The sequence below is a fragment of the Cavia porcellus genome, unplaced genomic scaffold, assembly GCF_034190915.1.
Source record: "Cavia porcellus strain 051 isolate PalLab524CR breed Dunkin Hartley unplaced genomic scaffold, mCavPor4.1 scaffold_24, whole genome shotgun sequence".
Taxonomy (NCBI): domain Eukaryota; kingdom Metazoa; phylum Chordata; class Mammalia; order Rodentia; family Caviidae; genus Cavia; species Cavia porcellus.
In genome coordinates, this window is record NW_026947507.1 from 12,316,850 (window position 1) to 12,344,632 (window position 27,783).

The window sequence follows — 27,783 nt, forward strand, 5'->3', positions numbered from 1 at the left end:
TAAAAATGTCTTTGATTTTTTTTTTTTTTTTTTTGAGACAGGGTCTCAATATCAGCCAGCCAGTTTAGACTAGTCTTAAACTCACTATACAGCCTAGTCTGGCCTTGATCTCATGGCAATATTCCTGCTTCAGTCTCTCAAGTGACTGGATTATAGACATGCACCACCATGCCTGGTTTACATGTTTTTAATAATACTGTTAACTATATCATTAATTACATAAATACTGAAATCCTTTGATATGCAAAATGTAAGACAAATTTGGAAGAAAGATGACTACTAACTTACTTTATCGACACTGTTGGTTATAAATTGTTCTTTTAAACTCACTTGAAGTTATCAAATTATCCCTGTCTGACTTATTGTGAGTTGCTTTTAAAAGGAATAAAAGGAAGCCACAGTAAGGCTGACCTTTCAGTGGGTATAACATGCAGGGATCATGCAACAAACATGGAATATTGGCTCTCGGGCTCTCTATCCACTCAAATACCATACTTCTCAAAATAGGATTTCTGGATTCAGACATAAATAGTCATAAATCCATAATAAATGACTACCATTTAGGCCACTTAAGATTATGCATGGTAGAAGAAACAAAATATTCAGGCATTACATACCATAAAACGTAAATTATAATTGAACTTGTCATTTATCCATTTGTGTAATCCAAATTAACACATACTGCAATAAGAACACAATGCTGTCTGCAATGTATGCCTCTTCCATGGTGTATTATTCAAATCAGAAAATTAAGTGACATAAATCACCTTACTGGTAATCTTAGTTCAATGGTAAATATGGCAAATGTAAAGTCCTTAAATAGCTCAAAGACTCAATTTTAGGTAATATTTTACTTTTCTATCAGTGAGTCACCAAAATTACTAACAAAAATAAAAACTACACATCAGATTTTCTTTCTTATTATTATTTGGGAACATTAAAACAGAGGGGTAAATAGAGAAACAAACCTACAAAATCCACAAATTAGACAATACTATATAATCATACTCTATACGCATAAACTATCAAAAGAAAAATACAACTCATCCCTAAGACATCTCAGGGAGATATGCTTCCCTATGAAAGATTCCTATGATACTTTCAAGTGTAATTACTTAGAGCAGTTAATCAAGAACCCCTTATTGCCAGATCTGAACCTCTACATTTTCTAAGAAAAATAAAAATCAACACAATGGTCTACACTGTAATTTCAAAATGCATCATCTTCAAAATAGTTTTCGGGGGCTGGGGATTTAGCTTAGCAGCATAAATGCCTGCCTTGCAAACGTGCAGTCGTAAGTTTAATCCCTAGTACCGATAAAAGAAAAAAACTAGTTTTCTAAGGCAAGCATCTGAGCAGTTAAGCAGATATTTTTAACAACTCAAGGGCATTTAATCCATTGTAATTTAATTATTGGAAAAAAACTAATTTTTTTTGTGCCAGGGATCAAACTCATGACCTTGCATTTGCCAGGCAGGTGCTGTGCCACTGAGCTATACCTCAGCAAAATCCAATTCTTTGAAAAACCTAATTCTTATTACACTGTTGAGAAGGTAGGTAATAAAATTTATTCACTAAATGTTGAAATTTATGGATTTCTTTTATTTCTGCTTTTCTGAAAATAATCTTTTATACACACACAGACCCTTTACTGTGTTATAATTGTATACCTCAGTTGCTTCAAGAACTCTACATCAGAACTACCATTGATAAGCTTGATGAACTCTTCATAAGAAGGAGCATAGGTGTAGGCTCTCTTGTGATGCTCATTCATCTGTTCTCTGTACTCCAACTGGGAAAGCAGCATTTGGTTAATATAATCTGGATTACTCAGGAAATCTACTACCGTCTTCAAAACTGTAGGAAAGAGAAGAAAGCACAACTGAAAAGCATATACTCTTCTTAAAGTGAACTGCTTTTCTATCCCATAATTGAAACTATATCTGGGAAACATTTTTCAACTAGCCAAATGGAAGAAATTAAAAATTGTTCAAATACTTTTAATGTGCACAAAGCTATGCATATATGAGTGTGCACATACACACACCCAAGGTTGCCTATGCCTCTGGAAATGTTACTATACATACTCATGCTTAAGTAGTCATTTTAATAACTGACTAAAATGTAAAGGATTAGTGAAAAAAAGGTCATCTGGAATCTAAATTCCTAACAAAGCTATCACAACTAAGTACACTGAATTTTCATTTACATTTTTTATAAGACTCAATATGTTCTTGAAATATACCAAAAATGTAATATGCCAAAAGATGAAAGTCAACATTTGACCCAACTGGTCAAAATAGATCTCAGGGAGAAAGTTGACAGACGGTCAATAATACTATTATAAATCCATTTAATAACTTTGGAATAAAAAGTTTCTCCTTTTCTGTGGTCGGTTATATGAGCTAATAGGCACAGAAAACTACTCCTGAGATGAACAGAATATTCAATCAGTAACTCTCTCATTTGTCTGATAAAGCTAGATAAAGTTTCTGTTAGTTTATAATTTCTTCCATTTTTCATATCTTGGATTAAGCATTTTCCTGAATTTAGTTAACTTATTCCAATATTCACCTAATGATGTAACATATTCTTTTTTATTTCAAAGAATTACATATAGTATTATCACTGAATTTTACACTACAGCTACATAAGCTTATAGCACATGTGAGTATACCCTATCATAAATGCATATATTACTGGCCTAGATAACCCAGATAATATTTTTTTTTTTTTTGGTATCGGGAGTTGAACTCAACCTTGCACTTGCCAGGCAGGTGCTTGTGCCACAGAACTACATCCCCAGGCTGGCCTAGATAACTCAAAACTTCTCACATGAATGCTTCCTTGTGGAAAGCACAAGGTCTGGATTATGCATTAGGCAATATGCTATACAACAAAACTTAAATTTATTATGAAGTATTTTAATTTCTAAAATATTATGTCTCACAGCAGACGAGGTTTGCAAAGATGTTATACAAAACCTAACAACACATTAACCTATACACTTATTGTATCAGTATTATTAATTTTATAACTTTACCTTTTGTCGTCAGAATTTCTGCAAGCATAATACGTAAGCTGAGAGAATGAACATCCTTTGAGGGGAGGAAACAAAACACCAAAACTTGAGAACACATTTGTAGGAATTTTAGTTCTTCCTCTGAGTTCCTCAAGCATGAATGCAACACAAAAGGCCTTGGCTGTTCTTCATGCCTACAAAATTAAATCAGTACAGAAAAGGAAAAAGAAGGAAAGAAATTTCTAGAAATAATTCAGTTATGTACCATCAGGTAAAACATATTTCAAATTGGCTACACGTTGGTTATCATAACTCTTTGACCTTCTCAACAATACTAATTATCAGTAATTTTCTCAATTATAGACTAATATGGAAAACATGCTAGAATAAACATAAGTGTATGCCCTTTGGGAATTTCAAATGAAATCATGATAAAATACTTTAAAAATAGGTAATTCACAAAACCTAGCAATAATCCAAAAAGGTATGAATACTTCCTTAAGTAGATAATTTCAAAATCTAGATGTCATTTTAAATGTGATTCATGATTTCATTAAAAAAAAAAAAAAGAAAAGAAAAGAAACTAACAAAACATAAACCAGGATCACTAGCCATCTTTCTTAACTAGAAGACTACAGGATAACAAATCCTTACTATTTCTAATGAAGACAGGGTGTGTTACTTGTTGATATAAAATTTGATGGAAAGCTGCCTTCTGTGAGGCCGCCAAGTTCTTTCCAACCTTGGCTGTGGACTTTCCGTCAGCAATGAACCCAATTCAAGACACCAATTCAGAGGGTACAAGTAAGGAGGAGTACAGTGAACTCTATATGCTTCTCTACATACATATTTTTCTTGATAGCAATTTAAGAAAGCCTAGAATGTGGTGGCCAGGGATATAGATCAGTGGCACAATGAGCCTGCCTGGCAAGCGTGAAGTCCTCATTTCAATTCCTAGTACCAAGAGGAAAAAAAAAAGCCTAGAACGTTAACTTTTCTAATATTGTCTAAGTAAAAGGCAAAGTATAAAAGATTCTTACAGTAACTAGTGCTAATGCTGAGAAAGAAAAAAACAGAAGGGAAGAAACATCCTAGGTACTAAAAGGAAATGAAACAAACATAGAAATATACATGCTGGGGCCCTTATGACCCATGTCTCTCAAGAGTTCATTATAAACTAAAAACTGGTTTCTGTAGCATGTACACTAAAAAGGGAACAATCCGCTCTTTCTCATCTAAGACAAGCTAGAGGAATTCTATAATGTGCAAAGCCAACAACATAAAAAGAGATTTTTAAAAATTTTTTTAAAAAGAAAAAAATCCAAAATTTCAAAACAAAAAAGAGTAACAATGCTTAATACATTGTGTATTGTTATCTTTAGTTACTCAGAGCACAAGATAGAGGCATTTCATTGTCCCAACAATGTTAGCACAAACCTTTGCTTTCAATAAACTAAGAGAAAATAGTAGTATAACTATCAACTGTATTGTGTATGTGTGTACATATATATATTTATGTATGTACGTATGTATTTTTTTTAACTTTTCCCTTCTTTCCCCCTTCCCCCCATCCAAGTTTCTCTTTCTTTTGAACAGTTTCTTCCCATTTCATAATATCTATTGTACATTTTGGATCTTATTTATTCTTTCAGCTTCTCATACTTGAGAGATAATACAATATTTACACATAAAAGTCTGACTTACTCCACTTATGAGCATGGTCTCAAGTTGCATCCATTTATATGTAAGTCTCAAATTTATCCTTTATGGCTAACTAGTACCCCACTGTATAAAAAAACCACATCATTTTTATCCATTCTTGATTGATGGGCATTCAGGTTAGTTCAAAGATTTACCTATTACAAACTGTGTTGCTATAAACATGGGTGCATATATATTGCTGTGGTATGTTGTTTTTCATTCTTCTGAGAAAATACTCAGAAGGGGCATAGCTGGGTAGAAGGGGAGCTCTGATCCTAGTTTTTTGAGGAACCTCCACACTGATTTCAACAGTGGTTACACCAGTCTACACTGCCACCAACAGTGGAGATGGATTCCTTTTCCCACCCAGCCCCTCTATCATTTGTTAAGGGCTGATTTCTTGCTGATGCCATTCTTTCTGGGGTGTGATGGAATCTCAGTGTTGTTTCAATTTGCATCTCTCAAATGACAGTAATGCTGAACATTTTTTCATATATATATTTGCTGTATGTACTTCTTCATCTGAGACATGTGTATTTATCTTAGATCCCCATTTTTGAGTTGGTTCTTTAAATCTGGGGGGTTTGTAACCATAATGTAGATGGCCTCAGGTCAGCAATCAAAAGAAACAGGGAAAGTGGATCAAAAAACAAGATCCATCAATATACTGCATACAAGAAACACACTTAACTGGAAAGGAAATTCACAGACTGAAAATCAAAGGAGAGAAAACAATTGTTTTATGTGACAGGAGACAAAAAAAAAAAAGCAAAAGTAACTTGCCTATCAACTACAGAATGGGTAAGAAAGATACGGCATTTTCACGCACTGGAAAGCTATGAAAATAATCTCAAGGCTCCCGTAGGTAAATGGACACAACTGGAGATAATGTTCTTGTGCAAAACAGTTCAAACTCATATGTATGAACCCTAGCATAAGAAACACAAGTAGTTAATGAGATCCAAAAGCTAAATAGTTAATGTAAGAGTGATAGGAGAGGGAAAGATGGAAACTACTGTTAATTTCTTACTGTCTGTCTGGAACTCTTGCACTGTCTTCACAATGTTGTTTGGTTTTGTTCTGTCTTGTTAAGATTTTATGCTGTCAGATGATAGGAGCAGCTATTTTGAATACAATGGGATATTTTATGGTAATCATGGTTTCCTATTATATTCCTTTGAAGTCTTATAATGCTTTCATTCATTTGATTGGTTTTATTCTGTTTTGTTTGATTTTATTATGTGTGATTGTATGAACAGCTATTGTGAAGAAAATGACACATTATAGTACCCACTGCAGATTTACTATCATCTTGTTTTGAAATCCTATCAAGCTTTTGTTCTTTTGTATTAATTGGTTCTATCCTGTTTTATTTGATTTTACTATGGTGTGATGGTATAGATAACTTTTTTGAGGAAAATGAGATATTATAGTAGCCATAGTTCATTTCCTATTATTTGGTTTTGAAGCCCTGTAATGCTTTCAGTCTTTTGAATGGTTTTATACTATTTGTTATATTTGATATTATTGTGTATGAAGGTATGCTTTACTATTTCGAAGAAAAGAGACATTATGGTAGCTACTGTTGATGTCCTTTTTGTCGTGTTGTAAAGTGCAGTGTTGCTTGTATTTTTCTGTTCTGATTTGCTTTGTTCTGTTCTCTTTTGTTTTATTGTCTTTAAAATTAAAAAAATTTTAAAAATAAAAAAATTAATTTGGGGATTTGATTTTTTTTGCGCTCGTTATATATTCTCAGTAAAAATCCTTTGTCTGAGAAACAGCTGGCAAACATTTTTTCCCACATTGTAAGTTGTCTCTTCATTTTGTCGGTAGTTTCTCTTGCTGTACAAAAGCTTATTAATAAGATGAGATCCCAGCTGTTGATTCTTTGTGATAATTTCTGTATGACCGGGTTTTATTCATAAAGGTTTTGCCTATGCCAAGTATCTTTAACAGTTTTACCTATTACATTTTCCAGAAGATTTAATATTTCTGTTTTAATATTTAGATCTTTGACCCAGTTCGAATTCACACATAGTGAAAGATATAGGTCCAATTTTAATCTTCAGCATGTTGAGAAGTCAGTTTTTCTCACACCATTTATTAAAGAGGTTCTTTCTTCCACTGAATGTGTTTGTTGCCTTTGTCAAAGATAAGGTGGCTGAGTATGTCTGGAGTTGTTTTGAAAAGACATTTTAATAGAAAGGTTTAGCTATACAGTGATATATGTTGACTTTTTAAAAAACTGCATCTCAATTAATAGAAATTTGAGCCATGCTGCCATAGAGTTAACATTTCAATACAGTAAGATTAAGATAGTATTCCTCTGTCAAGAAAAGCCCTTTTAAAAGTAACTTTTTGCCCTAAAATACTGCATATATTTTGTTAATATTTACTGACAGAGGTTGGCCAAAACAAAATCTACTTTATGAGAAAAGCTTCTTTAGATAATATTAAAACACTTTTTAAAAGTGTATACTGTCCTTTGTCCGTATCAATGGAAGGCAGGCAAAAAAAAAAAAAGAGGCCTCATTCTCAGAATGCCACAAATTTCTCTCCCTTTTTGAGCTGAAATAGGAAAAAGTTTCTGAGTCAAAGGACAGAGGATGGGCCAAACAATCTTGATCTTTGCAAAACGTTCACTGGAAGACTTCTCTCGACTATCTGCAAACTCTGAGCAGGACATTTCTGTGAAGCCTCTTAAATAGACATCAAGTGTAGCTTCACAAGCAAAGAAAGGATTATGAAGCAATGGCTGCTTGGGTCAGGAAATGTCTAGCTAGCCTTCTGGTGGGTTGTAGCATTAATCTCCATAGCACCCTTTTGCCAGTATAGATTGACAGTACCTACTATTCACTGTAACTCCTTCTAGTTACCTACTATGATACTGGAGTTTGAAGCCAGGGCCCTCCCTACTAATTAGCTCTGAGTTCTCATTCCTTGGGTGAGCAAAAGGACTATAACCTTTTTAAATTAACTGACTGGTTGATTGATTGATTAACTGTGCTACTTGGAATTAAACCCAGGATCTTCACACTGACCTATACACCTCCAGCCTCCTCTTTCTTTCTATTCTGACACATCATCACTAAGTTGTTTAGTAGCCCAGGCTGGGCTCAAATGTGCAATCCTCCTGCCTCACCCTCTCAAGAGTGCTAGGATTTTGGGCATGTGTGATTAAGCCTGGTTCCTTGTGTAAACAAACTCTGTACTACAATATTAACTTTATCATCTCACTAATACCAAGAAGTAGATATCACCACCACCATTTTATGGACAAGAAAATTAATATCTGGATGATTAAGTGAATAAAGTCACAGTGGTTATAAATGGTAGAAAAAACTGAAATTCCATTCTGTTGTTCAGGTTGCCTCTTTAAACTATGTCATAACCAGGGATTACAAGGAGAAAAGGGGAAAATGTCAAAGATAAAGAAGGAAAATATGTTAATAAAAACATTTTTTAACATCTGAGTATTCGACTGGCACCTAACACAGGTAATAAAAAGACTATGAAATGAAAGATGCTATTAAATTAGCAGCACAAAAGCAATCATTTTCAGACTTTTCTGAAATAAGACAGATGGCACAAAAGAAGCAAGACATAAATGTGATCTGGACTGGCTAAGAGCAGCAACAGAATGCCAGGCTGAAAATAAATGCAGGCTGACCAGAAAGCTGCCTTCATGCAACTAACAGTCAACCAGAGGATGTATAGTTTTCACTAATGCAATTTAGTATTCTTTGGTCTGACAGTGGTCAATTCAGCTGGGTGCTCTCCATAGGCTACCACACGCAGTTTGTAGCCAAAAGAGGTCTGCATTCAGGTGAAGATTTCCAGGATCAGAACACTGTTTACCTGGGGTGGTAGATACACATAGAACCAGACTCACGGTGAGTTCACTGTGTGGATGGCATAAGGTGACAGAGAAATACTAGCTTCCCCAAACATATGTAAAATGCCACCGGTACTTTTTTTCAATATCTATAACCCTAGAGGATAGTGGTAAAGTTTTTTTTGCTTTATTTTGATCTTTATTGTTAATCTTTTATTATCAACTAGAGCTTTTAGGCATAGGCTAAGTAACAGTAAAATCTATCATGGGCATAAGAAAATAAGAAGCTCAAAGAGATGGTGCTTCTAATATGGAATCAGTTCTATTATTCTGATGCTTTATTTGTAACTATTTTCATATTCCCCTCAAAAGCAGTATTTTCTCAAAATATATTCTCATGTTGAAATTAGATGATCATAAGAACATTAAATTTTTCTAAGCATTTGTCCTCCTAAATACTGCTCTCTCTCGGGTTAAATTTTAAAACCTTTTTTTTTTTTTTTTTTTTTTGGTAGTACTGAGGATTGAATCCAGGGCATTTGCAGCGAGACATATCCTTGGTCCCTTTTTTTATCTTTTATTTTGAGACAAGATCTTGCAAGTCAATAATTGCCCAGGCTGGGCTCAAACCGCCTCAGCCTTACAGAGTGCTGTGATTATTAAGGGTACATCACATTCAGCCCTTTAAATAATTTAAAATGAATGACTGCTGAATTCAAACAAGTCTTTGGGGGCTGGGGATTTAGCTCAGCGGCATAAGCGCCTGCCTTGTAAGCAGGCAGTCGCGGGTTCGATCCCTGGTACCGATAAAAAGGAAAAAGACAAAAAAAAAAAAAAAAAAAAAAAACAAGTCTTTGATAGTATCTTCTGGGGAGAACCATGGATCATTTTAGCTAGTGAATACCACAACAAATTAGGTTATCCACGGAACTAATGAACACTTCAAAAGGAGAAGCAGAAGCTATTGAAGCTCTAGGGAGGCAACCCAAGAGTCATGTTTCTCTCACTTTTTTTTTTTTGTTGTTGTTGTTAACTCACATCTTACCCTTTAATGAAAGTTACTTTCTCTACAAGCAAAAATTTTCAAAGAAACTGAAATTGGTCTAGAAAGTCCTACATGTTTCCACGGTCTTTTAGCAGGTCTGTGAGGTCAAAACTATCTTCACAGTAATATAAATATTGTCATTTGTCCTTTTCACGTGCACATTCCTTGTATAAATTCTGTATTACAATATTACTTTATCATCCCACTTACACCAAGCTACAACATACAAGTATAGTGGAGTCTTCTGGAGGCTACAGGTGTGATGACATTACCAAAGATAGCAAATAGAAAAATACTCTTGTACTTGGAAAATTTCTTGGTTTTAATATCTAGTATGATAAATATTGATAGATATGAAAGGTGCTAGAAAATGTTTATTAACTGGTTCTGTATGAAAAAAGATATCAACTGAAAACATATGCCCATTCCATAGTGCAAATGGCAGATTCCAAGATGGCAATACGATTTCACTGAATTTGGAGCTGGGAAGAGATGTGCACAGTCAGCCACTAGACACTCACATAAACAAAAGCTCTTCAAAGTTTGAAGTAGCGGTTAAGACTGTAGAAGAATTCCAAGACCAATAAATCTGAGAACCACTGCTCCATAGTAATATAATACTTTCACAGATAAGTCATGACAAGAATACAACAAAATTGAAATGATTTAAAAAAAAACATTTAAAATGTTATAGAACAAAAAATATCCAAGTTATTAAAGGATATTAGGAGTACAATTTTATGAAAGTGGGCCACAATTTAAAATATATTTCTCACTATGTGTCAGTATAAAGCCAAGTGTATGCACACAGGAGGGCAGCAAGCTAGAAAACAGTGAGCTCATAATGACTCTGAATTTCAGCTTCATCAACTACAGTCCAGTAGATTTTGGGTGAAAAGACAGTTTTCAGTAGGGGCAATAGAACAGACTACAGATCTGCTGCACAACCACAGTTAGCAACCAATTCCCATGAAAAAGCAGTATCAGAGACTATTTTCTAATAAAGTCACATAACAGAGTTTCTGAGAAAAGAATATGAGTTATTGTCTGCCGAATAGGATGTCAATGCTGATGCACTCTACTAGTACGTAGTATAAATACTTCATCTCTTTGCTAAAAGTAAGAATAGATTTTATTAACTAGAGATGGTCCCATTCCTATTTCAAGTATATATTCAAACAGAGAGAAGGCTACTCATTTCAGTAAATCTACTTTTTATGTATAAGTTATAAGTGCTATATACGTTATCTTTTCACTTATTCTAGAGTCAGACACATGAAAAAGATCCTACCACAAAATCAAAGAAATAAGATATTGTTATGAGTACAGCAATGGCCTTGTTGAAGTATTCTTCCAAAGGTAGTTTCTCATCTAATAAGCACAAACAGACCTTTTCAGTGTAATGATACAAAAGACTAACAAGCCTATACATGAGCAATTTCCACAATGAAACAAATTCTCTCATTAAAACCATTAGCTCCAATGTTAGGTTTCTTTAAAAATCAGTGGCAACTGCTTTTAGCATAGGAATCACAAAACAAACATAAAACTATACATTAATTTTCTAAAATTTGTAAATTGACACCTATTGTATTACAAAATAACTATTCTAAATTTTTACAATCTCACTATAACAAAACTACTAATAAGTACTTTCATCATGGTGCTGGTTTGGTAAAATTCATCTCCTGTTAAAGTTATCTGTTATAAATACACTTATAAAATGGCTTTCTATTAGAAAGTTACCCTAAAAATCTACTCCATCAGAACACTAAATACTCTGCCCTAAAACATTCACATTTTCAAGTCAAATATGAACAAAAGGCAAAATATCCCACAGTATTGTCTTGACCTTGATCCCTTACTCAATAAGAAAATTATTTTAAAGTAAACAGGAGAGAGAGCTACTCATGTTTTAACAGTTACCTGGGGTTTGCCGCTTTCAGGTCACAAAAATGAGTGAGTAAAGCCCTTACAACCTCATGGCAGACAACTTTAACCACATCCACATGATTCATTCTGTGGTGCAGCTGCTTGACAATTTCCCAAAAGTCTTCCAAGAGCAGATGGTAAAGCTGTCCCTCATCTTTGCTGAGGTTTCCATACCAGGAGAAAACGTAATCTCTGTAACAGTAGTCGAACACTATAGTAAAAAACAAAGCAATGAGTAAGTTCAGATGAAAGAGACACATCAAGAGAGTCTTTTTACTGGAAACGCACTGCTGACTGTTTAATGTTCATTATTTAAAATATAAAGGAGTGGGCTGGGGATTTAGCTCAGTGGCATAAGCACCTGCCTGGCAAGTGCGAGGTCATGAGTTCAATCCCTGGTACCAAAAAAAATAAAAATAAAAATAAAATAAAATATAAAGGAGTAAAACATGTAACTCAAGAGAGGACAAGCAATCTTTCCTAAATCTTTTAAAATGAAGGATTTTCCTCTAACTATAATGTGTGACCATAAGTCCTGGATTTTCTTATATAATTTAAGTTTGACATTTGATTTTAGAGCCAATCTACTTAAATTTCTGTAAAAAGTAAAGTGGTATCTCAGTTCACAAATTTGATTTTTCCAAGGTTTTGGTTCCACATTGAGTTGGATAAGAACTAAATCAAATTAAACAGTTAAAGTGTTTACTTTATGGGGAAACTTGCTTGGGTTTTCATCCAGGTTGATTTGCCATCAAAATCATGGAGAAAATGTTATGCTTTGACCTGTATTGTTATGTTGTTATGTCCTCTTTTATCTCAATCTCCCCTTTTTTAAAAAAAGTTTTATTATTTTTTTTTAATTAAGGGAAAAAAATCAAAAAAACTAGCAGGATATATTATAGTAACTTTTTTGATTTCCTATTATCTTGATTTAAAGCCCTGTATTGCTCTCATCATCTTGTTTTGACTGATTTTACTCTGTTCTGTTCTATTTGATATTATCAAGTTTGAGGGTATACACAACTACTTTGAAGGCAGTAAGATTTACTATGACGCCCATTCTGGTTTGACGATTATCTTCTTTTGAAGTCCTGTAATGTCTCCAATGTTTAGGTTTTATTGGTCTTGTTCTGTACTGTTTTGTTCAATTTTATTATACCTAATGATATAGGCAATTCTTTTTAAGGTAGGAAGAGGCATTATGGTAACCATTGTTGATTACCTTGTATTCTGTTTTTACATCACGTACTATGTCCATCCTTTGTTTTGACTGACTGCTTTGTTTTGTCATATTTGGTTTTATTCTCTTCAAAAAAAAAGTAAATAAGAACTATGGGAGTAATAAAACCCAAAATGTGTAAACGTTGTAAAAAAGAGAGGGAAAAAAAGTGCTCTAAAGGATACAACTGCGAGTATGTTTAAGTGTGTTAAGATAGATGACCATGGGGCTGGGGATTTAGCTCAGCGGCATAAGCGCCTGCCTTGCAAGCAGGCAGTCGTGAGTTCAATCCCTGGTACCAATAAAAAGGAAAAAGACAAAAAAAAAAAAAAAAGATAGATGACCATAATACTAAGTTTTTGTTGGATCACTGAACACAACTGTTTGCAGTCTCAACTGTTTGAATGTCCACTTTGTATGCTTTAATCCTGTAACTTGAACAACTATTTCTAAGATAACAATATGTAATCTACTAACTAGTGATTTCTTACTGTTTTTTTTTAATTCTGTACTACTTGTACCCTTATACTGTTTTGTTGTGTTTTTTTCCTCCTTTAAATGAAATTTTAAAAAATCATGGAGAAAACTGAGTAAGAGAATTGAGGTGCCACTTTGTCTTATACCATGCATGGAAAACCATTTTCCTCAAGCCTGTGGTATTGCTCCAAACTTTACAGCCATCCTGGGGCAAGGTCATTGCACTGGTTTACTGGGTTTGAATCCTAATGATCTGAATTTCTCCAATGAGGCATGAATCTCAGCCCAGGCTGAAATACACTTCTTCCACATTTATTTATTCCTAAGATAGAACTTAAATTTCACTGCTCAAAAACACACACAGAGCATCAAGAATTGGGTTCATATTTTATGCCTTTATCTTGTTCTATGAACAATTATTATGAATATAACAATAAGCAATGAATTAATTATTGTTACTCTCCTGACTTGTTTTGAAACTTTTATTTTCTCTTTAACAAAAAAGAATTTTGTTCATATATATATATATATATATATATATATATATGGTTTGCATAAATTCTCAAGGTGACCATGGGCTTCAGTTATAAGATATTTAAGGTAATTGTGCCTTCTAGCTGAGAATAATTTCCAAGATAGAAAAAAATTTATTACATCAATTTTTTTTTTTGTCTTTTTCACTTTTATCAGTACCAGGGATCGAACTCACGACTGCCTGCTTGCAAGGCAGGTGCTTATGCCGCTGAGCTAAATCCCCAGCCCCTATTACATCAGTTTTTAACCATTCATTAAATTTACACAGAACTTGCAGTATATAAGGTAGAATAAATTACACAGCACGAATCACTAAACAAGAGAGGCAAACAACAAATCATCTAAAATTCTTAAGCCATTTTATTCTAACTTCCAAATACTAATTTGAATAAATAGCTGTTTTCCAATGTTTTGCAAAAAGCAGCCGTATCTCATCCCTAATTGGACTACTCCATCAAGAAGAAAGTAGAAACAGTTTCTGACCAAGATATAAAAGACTGTGGCAAAACCACAAATGGGCCAAGTCCATATTCTCATTTATCACCAACAAACAAATAAACCATGTTTTCTATACAGTAATTAGATTTTATTCCTTCAGGAAATTTAGGCTCAAAGAAGTGAAATAACTCGCTGAAAGAGGTGACAGAGCCAAGTATCCTATCTACCTTCACCCTTCTTACTGAGGCATAGAGAGAACAAAGCAAATTACATGAGTAAAACATGAGAAGTCTGACATAAATTTTCTGTCCTAGATCTGTAGCTTGCATAAAGCACATCTATATGACAAAATATGCAAAAAGTTCTACTTTGTACAATTAGTCTAGAAAACACAAATAGGATCAACAGATGAAAAATCATGAGAGGTTGTTTCACCAGCTAAATAGAAGGAGAAACTCAATAAAAAAAAACCATCAAAATTATTCAAGAAATGGCCACTTAAATATGGTGACCATTCCATCATAAACTTTTGGTTTTTTTTTTTTTTTTGGTACCAGGGATCAAACTCATGACTTTGTGCTTGCCACGCAGGCGCTTATGGCACTGAGCTAAATCCCCAGCCCTCCACCACAAACTCTTTAAGAAGTTAGATATCTAGTAGACAAGGCAGAATGATACAGAAGAAATTACTTCCTGAGATGGTGGGCTAGATGACAACTTTCAAAGGTTCTTGTTTGAAATGCCTTTATTGCGTTTTTCAGTCTTGACCAGACAAAAAGAAGAAACTTTTGTCAACAAAATGCTATTTGTAATTCTTTCAGTCTTGATCTATTATTAAAAGTTGACATGCCACAGAATTTTTAATAAGTGGTCAATAAATCTGCAGCCCAAAACATTTGGAAAATAGAAACATTTTCCTTTTCATTAAAATGTAATCTCAAATTATAACCGAAAATTAAGAACTATTATAAAAGACTTAATATCCTGAAAATAAGATCTTGTTCAGCATGTTAAAGGCTTACTGTAAAGCCATATCATCTAACCTAACATCCTATTACATTTGTTAAATACACTGCAAAGGCTAATTAATATAACAAAATACTTCTCTGATAACACATTTTGATTGTTAATTGATTAAATATTGGTAAAAACTTGTACTCTACAATAAAGATACATGTTACCCACAAGTACATTTTCTAGTAATAGCACATTAGCACGCTCTTCACAGTATCATAGCTAGACATGAAACTAGATATAAAAAGTAAAATCCAAAGGTGTCTTCTAAATATATTTAACTATATAGATATGCAGACAAAAATATCATATGAATAAAATATTTATCAACACACTTGGAGTCAATTCAAGGTAACAGACTTTATGGTTTTTATTAGTAAATAAAAAATATGCCTAACTGCAATGAAATGAAATACTACTAATCTTCACTGCCAATCTTCACTGAAGAACCTTAGCTGTAAAGACAAAGAAAAAGCCAATAAATATTCAGGGGCTAGTGTCTAGGACTATCAAAGAAACAAGTAGGTTAAAGGAGGCCACTAGAGATTTCAAAGAATGCAGTAATATGATTGGAACTTTACTTACGTTAATTGGAAAAGATTTAAGGTAACAATGTAGAGAAAATTAGTGGTGAAGAGACAAACTTGAAAAGCCACTTACCACATCAGTTTAGAGGATGTGACACTAGGTAATGTATCAATTTTCAGAACAAGAAAATGACTCAAGTGAAGTAAACAGTGTAAAGAAGAGAGCTCCAAGGGAACCATTTTTCCTACCTTTGCCTTTTCCTTGAGTAATTCAGAGACATAATTGGCTATGTCCATGAGGTCTCTACCTCACGGATCATAAATGTCCATGACCGGGGTCTCTTAGAATAGTCCTCTTTCAATCAGTAACTAATCTAATGATAAGGGACAACAATAACTCCATTGTTCATTTAGATGATCCTTTATAGTTCATACAAAGTGGTTTTTGTTTTGTTTTTTGTCTTTATTTTAGTGTTGGAAATTGAATTCAGAGCCTACCACATGTTAAGCATATGCCCTACTACTAAACTATACTCCCAACCTCTGTTCAGTTTTAAAATCCAATGGGAAGTCATCTTCTGAGAAGACTTGGGGTTATTAGTTTGTTATTGGTTGATCTATTTATTCATTCAATAAAAAGAGTATATGGAGTAAGGGCTAGAGGTGTAGCTCAGCGGCATAAGCGCCTGCCTTGCAAGCAGGCAGTCGTGAGTTCGATCCCCGGTACTGATAAAAAAGGAAAAAGACAAAAAAAAAAAAGAGTATATGGAGTCACTGGGTAAAAAGTCATGAATTAGATGATCTGAACCTAAGGGAGTAAAAGAAGTCATTGTCTTTTTGGTGTATGTGTCACCATCTAATTCTCAAATCCCCTAATAGCCTCTGAAATAGCCACAGGAGGAGCCTAGAAAAAGAAAATTACATCGGTTTCACCTTATCTAAGTCCTACTCCAAAGAGACTAAAAACATTGCTATACTTGGATCATGACCTTGCAATATCCTTTGTTATCATGAGATTGTTAGACCAGCCGCAGGGAAAGAGACCCCAAGGACTCAACTCTTGGTGAGGGAAAAAAGTTTATTTTCATGTGCATGGGGTCCCTCAGGCAAACGTGTGCGGAGGGGCCCCGAGGGGAATCTGTGTAGGGTTTTTAAAGGTATAAGCAGGAGGCAAGCAAGTTTACAGAAGCAAATCGCATTGGTTAATTTTGAACGGCGCAGGACTTGGCTAACGCTGATTTGAGGGTCTGGGGCTGAGTAACAATGGAGACCGAGGGTCTTGGGTTGACCTTAGAGTGTCAGGTGCCCCCTGGTCCTGTTTATGTAGTACATTTTTTTGTTTATCTTTATCTTTACAGAGAACAGAACATCTAGTGGTTAATGACTAGCAGAGACATTTCTTTCTGCCCTGCTCTGATTATCTCCTGGGAAAGGTTTAGGGAGTAAAACATTTTTTATAGCTCTGTTTTATAGCTCGGGGGGGGGGTGTTACATTACAAACGGGGAGTCGATTCTCTTAAGATCAAGTACAAGTTATAACCGTTTGCATAGCCTAGACAATTTACTTACAGGCACATTTACCACTGATTTTCAGAAAAGCTTAATGGGCTTGAGGTTTAGTTCAGTAGTGGAGTGTTTGCCTAGCATATGTGAGGCCTAGCTTACATCCTCAGCACTGCAAAATCAAATAGAAAAGCATTACAAGTCAATCAAAACCAACACTCATACATTCACTTTCAAATGTACATGTAACATTAATTGAACTTATGAAGAACATCACAAAAAAATAAAGGCAATGGCATTTCTAAGACATTCAAACAGCATCCCACAAGATAAAGTTTGAGGTTGGCATGCCCACTACTTTAGAAAAGAAAAAAATCTTAGGAAGAATTACTGCTTATTCAACTCAAGAACCTTCAATTTATCATGTAGGAAACTACTGAGCAAATAGCAAGTCCTCAATAATTATGTACTGTAATTAAATCACCTGATCCACATTACCAAGACATTCACTGTAGTCTGGTAAAATTCAGGCAGTAGATCTAATGAGATTTTTTTTTTTTTGGTACTGGTATTTTGTAGTACATCAAAAAAAGATATTTTTTTTTTCCTATCATCTATCTGCTTTCCAAGAAATGTAGCTTTTAAGAGTATTTGGTATAGAATGGTAACATTTTATTTTAAATTTTTTTTGGACACAGGATCTTGCTACTATGTAGTTCAGACTGGCCTTAAACTCACTATGTAGTCTAAACCAGCCTCCAACTCATGGCAACCTTGACTCAGCCTCCCAAGTGCTAGGATTACAGCCATGCACCACCACACCCATCTAGAATGGTAACTGTTTTGAATTCTCAAATACACATATACGATAGCTCACTAGGACAATATGAGAACCTCTAAAATAGTTTTATATTCGAAATTAGCTGACAAAATGCAGTAGTAATATGCTTTGATCTTCTTTCCCAACTGTTATGGTTGACACATTGCATCAACTTGCCAAGTTCAGAGGTTTAACTGAGAAACTCAGCAGGGAGCCAGGATTCTTACTTTATAAATATCCTCATTCTGTGTAAGAGGAGGGCACAGAGATCTGGTGAGTGCTACATCTGCCCCGGGGCGGGGGGGGGGGGGGGTATCCTGCATACAATGTAAAAGAGGCTTATTCTCCCCATTTTGTTCTGGCTGCTTTTGCCTGCAGCTGGATTGAAGTGTTGCCCTGGTGCCATGCCACACTGCCTTGGAGCCAGCTGATTATGGACTGAAACCTCCACAGACTGTGAGCTAAATAAACCTTCCCTTCCTTCCTTTTGGGTGTCAGGTGTTTTGTCCCAGCAATGAAAGAAAAGTGACCAAGACACTAACTGTGCCATTTAACTTCTAGTACTTGTAGTAATTCTTATTGTTCCCCATGGAGCCCAACTCTATTATCTGCTCTGTGTTTTACCATTATTACTCTTTTCTCTTCGATTTCAATCTGTAAAGATTTAAGACATGCCCTTATATACAATGCATGCACGAGCATGAGCATACACACACACACACACACATTTAGTGCCAAGAAACCCACAAATGTGCAACAAAATGCATACAGATACACATACACATAGATCTTACATTTTATTCAACTCTTTGACTAAATCTATTTTTAAAGCATATGTTTTAAAAACAATAAATGTATAAAGATACAATGGCACATTATTATCTACTTTAAATCAAAGAGGAAATTTTAAAAGAAATGTTTCATAAATTCAAATAACTGCAGTCTTAAGAAGTATACTGTTACTTACATTTTTAAACAAACAGACTCAATGTTATCAATGTTAAGCTAAATCATCCTGAATTTCAAATACATATATTGGTGCTAGGATTTAGAAATGTAAATTAAATACTCCAGAGTAAACAGGCATGGTGATCTGCCTGTAGCTCCAGTGATTTATGAGGCTGAGGAAAATGTGAGACCCTCACTTAGATCTCCAGCAAGTTCAAAGTCAGCCTAGGCAATTTGGTGAGGCCCTCTCTGGATAAAATATAAAAAGGTTATGCACACAGGAGCAAATGTATGTGCACATGCACACACACAGAGTTCTAGAGATGCATATTATAATTACTGTAAATTTTCTAAATGTTTATGAAACCCCTTAGCTTTCTTAATGTGTATTTCTAGATTTCAATTTCACATAAATTTAAATGACCAGATTTTTTAGAATGTGATTTTACTTTAGATGTGTTCGTTGTTGCTAAGAAATTCTGGCAAATGTATAAATGTTACTCCAACAACCACTTTTATAACACCCAATATCTTTCTCTCATCATATTTAAAACAAAGGGCAGGTTTAAAAAATTATACTAAAAGGTAATCATTCATAGCTCTTACTCAAAAATCGTGGATGACATTTTTTTTTCAAAAAAAATCATCACTCAGAAATAAGCCTGAAAATAATGTTTGTTTCTACCAATTAGATATCGGCTCTCTTTAGACCATCAGCTCTTTTCCTGTCTCTTTTTCCCATCAATACTTCTAAAACAAATTAAGCATCCAAGAAAAAGCTATATTCAAGTGTGCAGAAAATTTCTAAGCCTTTGTCATGGTTTATGTCTGTGTCCCCCAGGCATCATGAGTTTGAATTGTGCATTTGTTATTCGTTCATTGTCTAGTGCTTGGATTGATGGTGTCAGTGCTCCATCCACAAAGGGGTGGAGCCAGGATGTGATGTAATGGCAGAAATGTGTCTTGCTCTTTGCTGGTTCCAGCTTGCTTTTGAAGCCGCCATGAACTGCTGCCCAGCCATGCCTGCCTGCTTTGGAGCCAACTGAATGTGGACTGAAACCTACACTCAACTTTTAAAGAAAGAAATAAAATACAATTGTGCAATTAATTTTTTTAATTAAGAAGAGAATTTCAGTATCAGGGATAGTAGAGCAGTTTCAGGGACATCAAACTTGTCTTCTTTATACAAAATAACTTGTAATGCCAGAAAAAAAAAATTAAAGAACTTAAAGGCACTAAAGAGCACTCAAAAGTTGGCGGAAATTACAAAGGAATGTACCTTTGAAATAAGGGAATGATACTAGTGTTACAGGCGGCTGAGCTAGTTAGAAATATTACAGGCAGTCAGGCAGGGCAGGGTTCTCAAGGAGCCAGAGCAGAAGTTCAGATACCTTGCAGCCTTGGAAGAGACAATCACCTTCTGCTGTGGGCCAGATCTCAAGACAAAATGCAAAGCAAATACAACCTCATCCTAAGGATCCATACTCCAAATAGTTCTCCATCACCCCAAGGAAGTCAGGAGTCAGCATCCCAGCCCCCTATAAGAAGAGTCACTGCTGTTAAGCTTGTGGGCTTACACGTGACTCGCTCCCCCATTTGCTCCTAATTTAATCAATTTTACCTGAGCAATTAATCTTATTTGTTGACCATAGTTCTGTCCCACCCCATTTTTCCCTACTCTGACTCATCTACTCTCATGATTTTACTCTATAAAAGTCTCTGGAAAAGACAGAGTCCTTGGCAACCCACTTAAGACCCCTTCTGTCTTCCTCTCAGACAGAAGCTTTCTTTCTCTCATTAAATATATTCTGTTCTCATTTGTGGTAGCTAAATCTTGGAAACAACCAAAATGCCCATCAACCGCAGAGTGGATGAAAAAATGTGATATTTTTATGCAATGGAATACTATTCAGCTATAAAAAAAGATGATCTTGAGGCCTTTATAGGTAAATGGAGGCAACTTGAGAACATCATTAGTGAAATAAACAAGACTCATATTAGTAAATATCACATTATCTCTCTAGTATAAAAAATAAGAAAAACTGAGAAAATAATGGGATCCAAAAATATAATAGATATTATAAAAGTAAAAGGGAAGGAAAGTGCTCTAAAGGATATAATGGTACGTATAGTGTGTAAAATAGATGATCATATTCCTAAATTTCTATTAGAACATTGAACAGAAGAGATTGCACTGCCAATGTTTGAGTGCCTAGCAATTTTTTATGGTTTGATTTTGTAACTTTAACAAGTACTGTTAAGATGACAATATGTAATATATCAACTAGCGATTTTATGTTAATTTTTTAAAATTGAGTATTCTACTTTTTTCTCGTTTTTTTCTATTGTATTTTTTAAATTTTCTCTCCTTTCTTTCTTTAAAAAATTTTAAAAAGGAAATAAAAGACCTTTCCTAGACTTAAAAAAAATAAATAAATATATTCTGTTCTTTAATCATCGTTGTTACTAAAATTCAATCTTCAATTTTAGAGAACATGAACGCATACCAGAGATAATATGTTTGGAGTTTCATTCCCCTATATCACTAGGTGAGCCAAGTGCTTGTACAACTTTTACCTTCAGGCAAAAACAGTCCTACAGAGACACAAACCAGTTTGAACTCAGACAAAAGGTCTGTGTTTATAAAATTGTTATTTAAGATAATCAAAAGACAGATGTTGAAGCTACTGCAGCTGCTGACAATAAAGGCAGAGCATACCAAAAAAGATAGGGACACAGTGTAGGTACAAATCCTCAAAACCACTGTTAACTCTGAGCCACACATATGTGGGGTTAAAACTATACGACCTGATTTGAGGAGAACAAGAGACATTATGGAAGCCATTGTTGATTTTCCTGCTGTCTGGTTTTGAAGGCCTATAACTTCATCACTCTGTTCTGATCAGTATTTTGTTTTGTATGAATTCATTGTGTGTGAAGATAGGGACAACTAGAAGAAAACAAGAGACATGAGGGCTGGAGATTTAGCTCAGCGGCATTAGCGCCTGCCTTGCAAGCAGGCAGTCGTGAGTTCGATCCCCGGTACCGATAAAAATGAAAAAGACAAAAAAAAAAAAAAAAAAAAAAAAGAAAACAAGAGACATGGTAGCCACTGTACATTTCCTGTTGTCTTGCTTTGAAATCTGTCACTTACATTGTTTTCTTCTGATGTGCTATGTTCTGTTTTGTTTAGTTTTATTTGCTTTAAAATAAAAAAAAAAAAAACTATACCACCTGTACAAGAAACAGCTTAGAAGACTGAAATCGCTGAGCAGATACCTCTACTATTGTCCAACATTAAACCTGGCTACTGGCTTCCAGGTCTGAGGGGTTTACCTTAACCTGAGACTATCATCCAAATAGGCCCAGCCCATAAAACCAATTATCCTCAATCACTAATTAAAAAGGAACATTGGAAGGTAACACAATCTAGAATGTTTAAAAAGTTAAAAACATTCACATCCATCAATTATAATCAAAATAACTACACATGAGAAGAAACCAAAAAATTGACTTTAAATTGACAAGGACTTTAAACGACCTATGACAAATATATTTAATAAATTAAAGGTTAAAATGTTTATAATAACTGAAAGATGGGAAAATCGCAGCAATGAAGCAAAAACTGAAGAAAAAAAGAAAGAGGAGGAATCACATAGAAATTCTAGGCAGGAAAAACACTTTAAAATTTACTAGATGTATTTAACTACATATTACAGATGACAAGAAAAAAATATCAGGCTTAATAAACATGAAAGCAGATTCATAAAAATCATCCCAACTTTTTAAAAAGCAGAGTGAAAAAAAGGTTACTATACTGAAGTCTATTAAAATTTTATGTTCCTACTTAAAAAACCATAAAGAAAATAAAAGATAATCAACAAACTAGGAGAAAAATATTCACTACACACTTATATAACAAAGGATATGACTCAGAATATGTATTTTTAGCTAAATAAATTATAAGCTTAAAAGAAAGAATGACAACACAAAAATATGAAAATTTCAACAACATGTCAACATGTGAAAAAGTATTCAACAACATACTTTACAGAGATATATAATTTAAATCCACAACAAAATATTATTTTGGACACATCAAAATGATTAAAATAGAGTGACAATAGCAAGTACTGGTAATAATATAAAACAATTGGATTTTTTTCTCATACATTGTTAGTGAGAATCTAAAAAGATACGAGCACTTTGGAATACTGTTTGGCATTTTCTTACAAAGTTAAATATAAAACTATCCCCTATACTCATTCTAATGTGTAGGAAGTTATTCCCAGATTGTATTCCATACATTGACATGGCTTAGCACAGTGTACTAGAATTGCTTCTCCTAGAAATATTTCTGGCTGCTTTATTCACTACATTTCCAAAACTCAGAACAACCAAATGTCCAATGTTAGAAAGGATGAGTACATTATGATAAGCCTTATCAGCATATGGAATACAATCCAGCAATAATAAACTGACAAATACAATAGGAATGAATCTGAAAAATATTATGCAAAGTAAAATAAACTGGACACAAAACAGTACATACTGTATGATGACATTTACACTACTTCTATGAACACATAAAACTAATGTATAGTGACTGAATTCATAAAATGGAAGGTGAGTTTTGGTCAAATGGGAGCATGGTGCAAATTTTTGGCACAGAAGAAAAGCCTTTTATCTGATTGAGATGGCTAGTTATATATGTTTATGAAAAGTACTGAATTATAAATTTAAGATTTGTGCATTTCTCAAAGTATATAAATTTTTCCTCAAAAAAGCTATTAATAAATACTCTTTAAAACTGATTTTGAGGTTATGAATAAGTCAAATTTTTAAAAAGTTTTAGAAAAGTCTTTGTACTTTATTAATACAACAGAAATATTTTTAAAGTTTAACTGTACTCAGCAGTTTAAAATTCCATGACTCCATATAATTTCAAAATATTATACTTTTGTAATATTTAAATTTTAATGTGGTAGTTTCAGTGAACTATGAGAACTAAAACATACTTGCTTATTTATGTGTCACTCAGTTCTCTCTTCTCATCTAGCATGTTTTCACCTGAAAAATTCAAACTTTTCTCTGTACAACCAATTATCAGTGTTTTTAGAAAATTTGATTTAAAAAATCTTTTTAAACTTTAATTTGACCTTCAAACTGATTTCCTTTTTAGAACTTAATATTTATAAGTATACTTAATACTACTTCTAGACATAAAACCATCTTGTACTATACAGGATCACCCTCCAGCCTCCTGTCAAGCTTCACTTGTCTGTTCTTCATCTGTCTGTGAGACTATCACTTAATTTGGTTAACCGTGGGCTGTCCACAAACCTGCATCCATTAATCCCCAACAACACACCTTCTCCAGGTTATATGTAGAAGGTATTTCCTGATACTTGTTTTTAGATCAGGAACAGAGAGCAATCTGTGTTTCATATGGTGGAAGACGCTCTAACTGCCAGGATAGCTTTATGTGATCTGAAAATTCCTACTCAATAAAAACTGAAATTCTTTCTATTTAACCCAAACAAGAATGTATTTAGGCATCAAATAGAAACTCATGAAGACATTCTCACTGTAATAGGAAGAAAAATAAATAAATTTACTAGAGATTATTATTTTCCTTTTAGGAGATAACAAACTACTTTACACAGTAATTATATACTCTCATTTAATCCTTACCTTCTTTCAGAGCTTTATCCACATTATGAGAAATTACTACCCTTCTAGACTGAACTGCCTCATGTGAGTTTCCACACACAGGATTCTGAAATGTGAGGGAGAAAAAAAAAAAAGATAACAATTATTGAATGAATAAACTACATATAAAAATAAAAACAAAGATATGAAGGATCATGTAAAAAAGCATTAGGATAAGGCTTAATAACTGAAATGTTCTGGAAAAGTAAATAAGCACACAAGATAAGCTAGAAAATATTTAGAAAAAAGAAGAAAAGATTTCCCCTAATAGATATCATAATATGTAAGAATATGACGATGATGACTATAAGAATAAGCCAACAGAATGACAGAAAAGTACGCCTCTAAATTGGGAATTAAAAACATAATAAAGAAAAATTTGAAATTAAGAAGAAAACGACATACTAGTCAACAAATGATACTGAAATAATTCATGTGGGGGAAAAGGTTACAGTTTTATAGTTTATATAAAAGTAACTACAAAAAGATTAAAGGACTAAATATTCTCAAACTAAAAAAAAGAATTAAAAGAAAATATGGGAGAAGCTATGCAAGTCAAAATAGAGAAGGCTTCTCTAAAACAAGGCACAAAACTCAGTTTAAAAAGGACACAAAAAATCAAATATGATTATTTAGAAAACTTTTGTTTAACAAAAGAGAGTAGGAGACAATACATACAATATATGTGGCTAAAAATAACTCAAAAACCAAGGAAAGAAACTGAAAGGGCAAACATAAAAGATAAACAAATGACCAATAAACATATAAGAATGCAATCTTTATATGAGAGTAATGACATATCATCAAACTGCCCAAGCAGTGTAGCCAAGACTCAGGCTGACAAGGGTATGCGCAAATGACTGCTCTCCTATGTGGCCCTGTGGGGAAAAGGCTTTCTATTCCCACAAGTTTTAAGAAAGAAACTGAATCACTAGTCCTCATTAGAAAGAAAAACTCTATCACTATCCCAATTTCATGGCCCAAAGGAGAATTTGTAAGTAAGGATACAAGAAAGATAAAAGAATACAACACCATGGCCCAGCTGGGTGAAGTGGACCACGCCTGCAGTCCAGGCACTAAGGAAGCTGAGTGCGGAATTACCTGTATCTGGGTGCTTAAGAGCAGCTTTATTAACACAGGAAGATCTACCACAAAAATAAACAAACAACAAAACAAAAACCTTGGGCCATAAATAACTGGGTAACTATGCATATAGATTGCTTTTTAACATTTTAATATTGATGGAGCTGGAATCTCATGTTGAAATGAATTTAAGTTAGACACTACATGCTCTTTTGGGTCATGGAATAGATTTTACTAATCCATCGTCTCAAGATGGGGACATCTCAAGATGGGGAGTTTGAGAAAGAAAACAAGGAAGCAAGCTAACTAAAAAAACTAAATAGAAGTAAGTCATTTAATAATGACTATCTTCATACTCTACTTAAAGGTTTGAAAAAAAAAGCAACTCCACAGGCAGACATTCCTAAAAGCTAGTTCGTGACAGCAAATGTTTTATTTTTTCTGTTTGGTTACCATAGACCTCATTTGTCAACTAAGCAGATAACCATTTTCCTAAAATGCTGCTTTAGGAAAGATGAAAGAAGACTATGTGTACTTCTCCCACTGTCACAAAGGATAAATGCCAGAAATCTTTAATATCCTAGTCCAGAAATTAACGTTTCATGTGTTTCACTCTTGCTTTATGATTTTAATACCCATTTCACAATAGCAACACATAAAAGCTTTTGGTGAACTGTACCACTATTATTTAAAAATACATCTTATTTTTTCACTAAAATAAAATATCTTTGCTTTAAGATTTAAACCTAGCTTAAATTTACCAAGATCATTTTTAATCACTCTGGGGAAAAACAACAGAGAGCTCAACATATAATTGCTCATTTAAAAAATGTTTTTCAGGTGGGCATAGTGTCATATGCCAGTAACCCCAGCTACTTAAGGAAGTTGAGACATGAGGATCACCCTGAGTTTGAAGCCAGCCTGGGCTACATAAGCAAGTCCAAGGCCAGCCTGTATTACACAGTGAGACTCTACCTCAAATAAATAAATAAATGAACGAACAAACAAAATGTTTTCCAAAGAAGGGGCAAAGTCTAAGAGCTTTTTTCTCATCTATGTAACCAGATACTTAGCATCAATGACAGACATATCAAGGAACACTTTCCTGAAATATGCATCAGCTTTTCAGTCTGCGGCCAAAATACATTTGAATTATCTTTTTGTCAAGGCTAAAGACACCCTCTCATGGGATAGCAATATCGAGAGAGAAATCAAGCACAGAATCCTAGTTATTCTGATGCCATTAGTAGCTAAACAACAAAACTATCTGGAATTCATATTCATACACACTACTGCCTATTGTTTTAAGAGCACTCTGCTGCTCTTTGGGTTGCTTCCAAGTTAATCCATGACTTGTATGTAATTCCTCCTATGTCTACTACCTACACTACTAAAATAAACAAGTGTTTTTCGTCTTCATTATGTACTGTTATCTTTTTAATTTTTTAAAAATGTATACCAGCTTTTTTTTTTTTTTTTGGCTTTTTTTCATTTTTATCGGTACCAGGGATCAAACTCACAACTGCCTGCTTTCAAGGCAGGTGCTTATGCTGCTGAGCTAAATCCCCAGCCCCACCAGCTTATTTTTTTTAAAAAGAGAAAGGGGTTATACAGCGTTGAAGTGATGAGTTCAGTTTGCTATAAAGCTAGTGAAATGATTTATTCCACAAAAAACAAACAGAAACCCCCAATAATCATCATTAACCATGAGGAGCTGTCACATGGTTGAGTTTTCTCACATGTTCCCAGTATCTGGCAGTCTAGTGGGATCTCATGACAAATGTCTCATTCTTACACTGTTAATCTTAAAAACTATGGCCCCTTTCTTTTTTTTATGGCTCCTTTCAAAATCTTGGCCTCAAACAATAATTTATTCAAAATCAAAGAAAGAGAAAAAAAGTACTCTTCAGATGGGTGAGAAGGGACTGAGAAAAATAAGAACAGCCCAAATCCAAACCCAGTATAAGGAAGG

At 34.1% G+C, this 27,783-nt stretch overlaps 1 protein-coding gene across 1 annotated transcript in view; it reads right to left on the reverse strand.

Annotated features, from left to right (window-relative positions):
- Positions 1-27,783, reverse strand: part of Snx25 (sorting nexin 25) — a 122,029-nt gene that overhangs the window by 71,802 nt on the left and 22,444 nt on the right. The window contains exons 2-5 of the mRNA XM_063234662.1: positions 24,711-24,795; positions 11,531-11,747; positions 3,045-3,217; positions 1,672-1,858 (exon numbers count right to left, since the gene is read on the reverse strand). Coding sequence (XP_063090732.1) covers positions 1,672-1,858; positions 3,045-3,217; positions 11,531-11,747; positions 24,711-24,795 — 662 coding nt within the window. The remainder of the gene's footprint in view (positions 1-1,671; positions 1,859-3,044; positions 3,218-11,530; positions 11,748-24,710; positions 24,796-27,783) is intronic.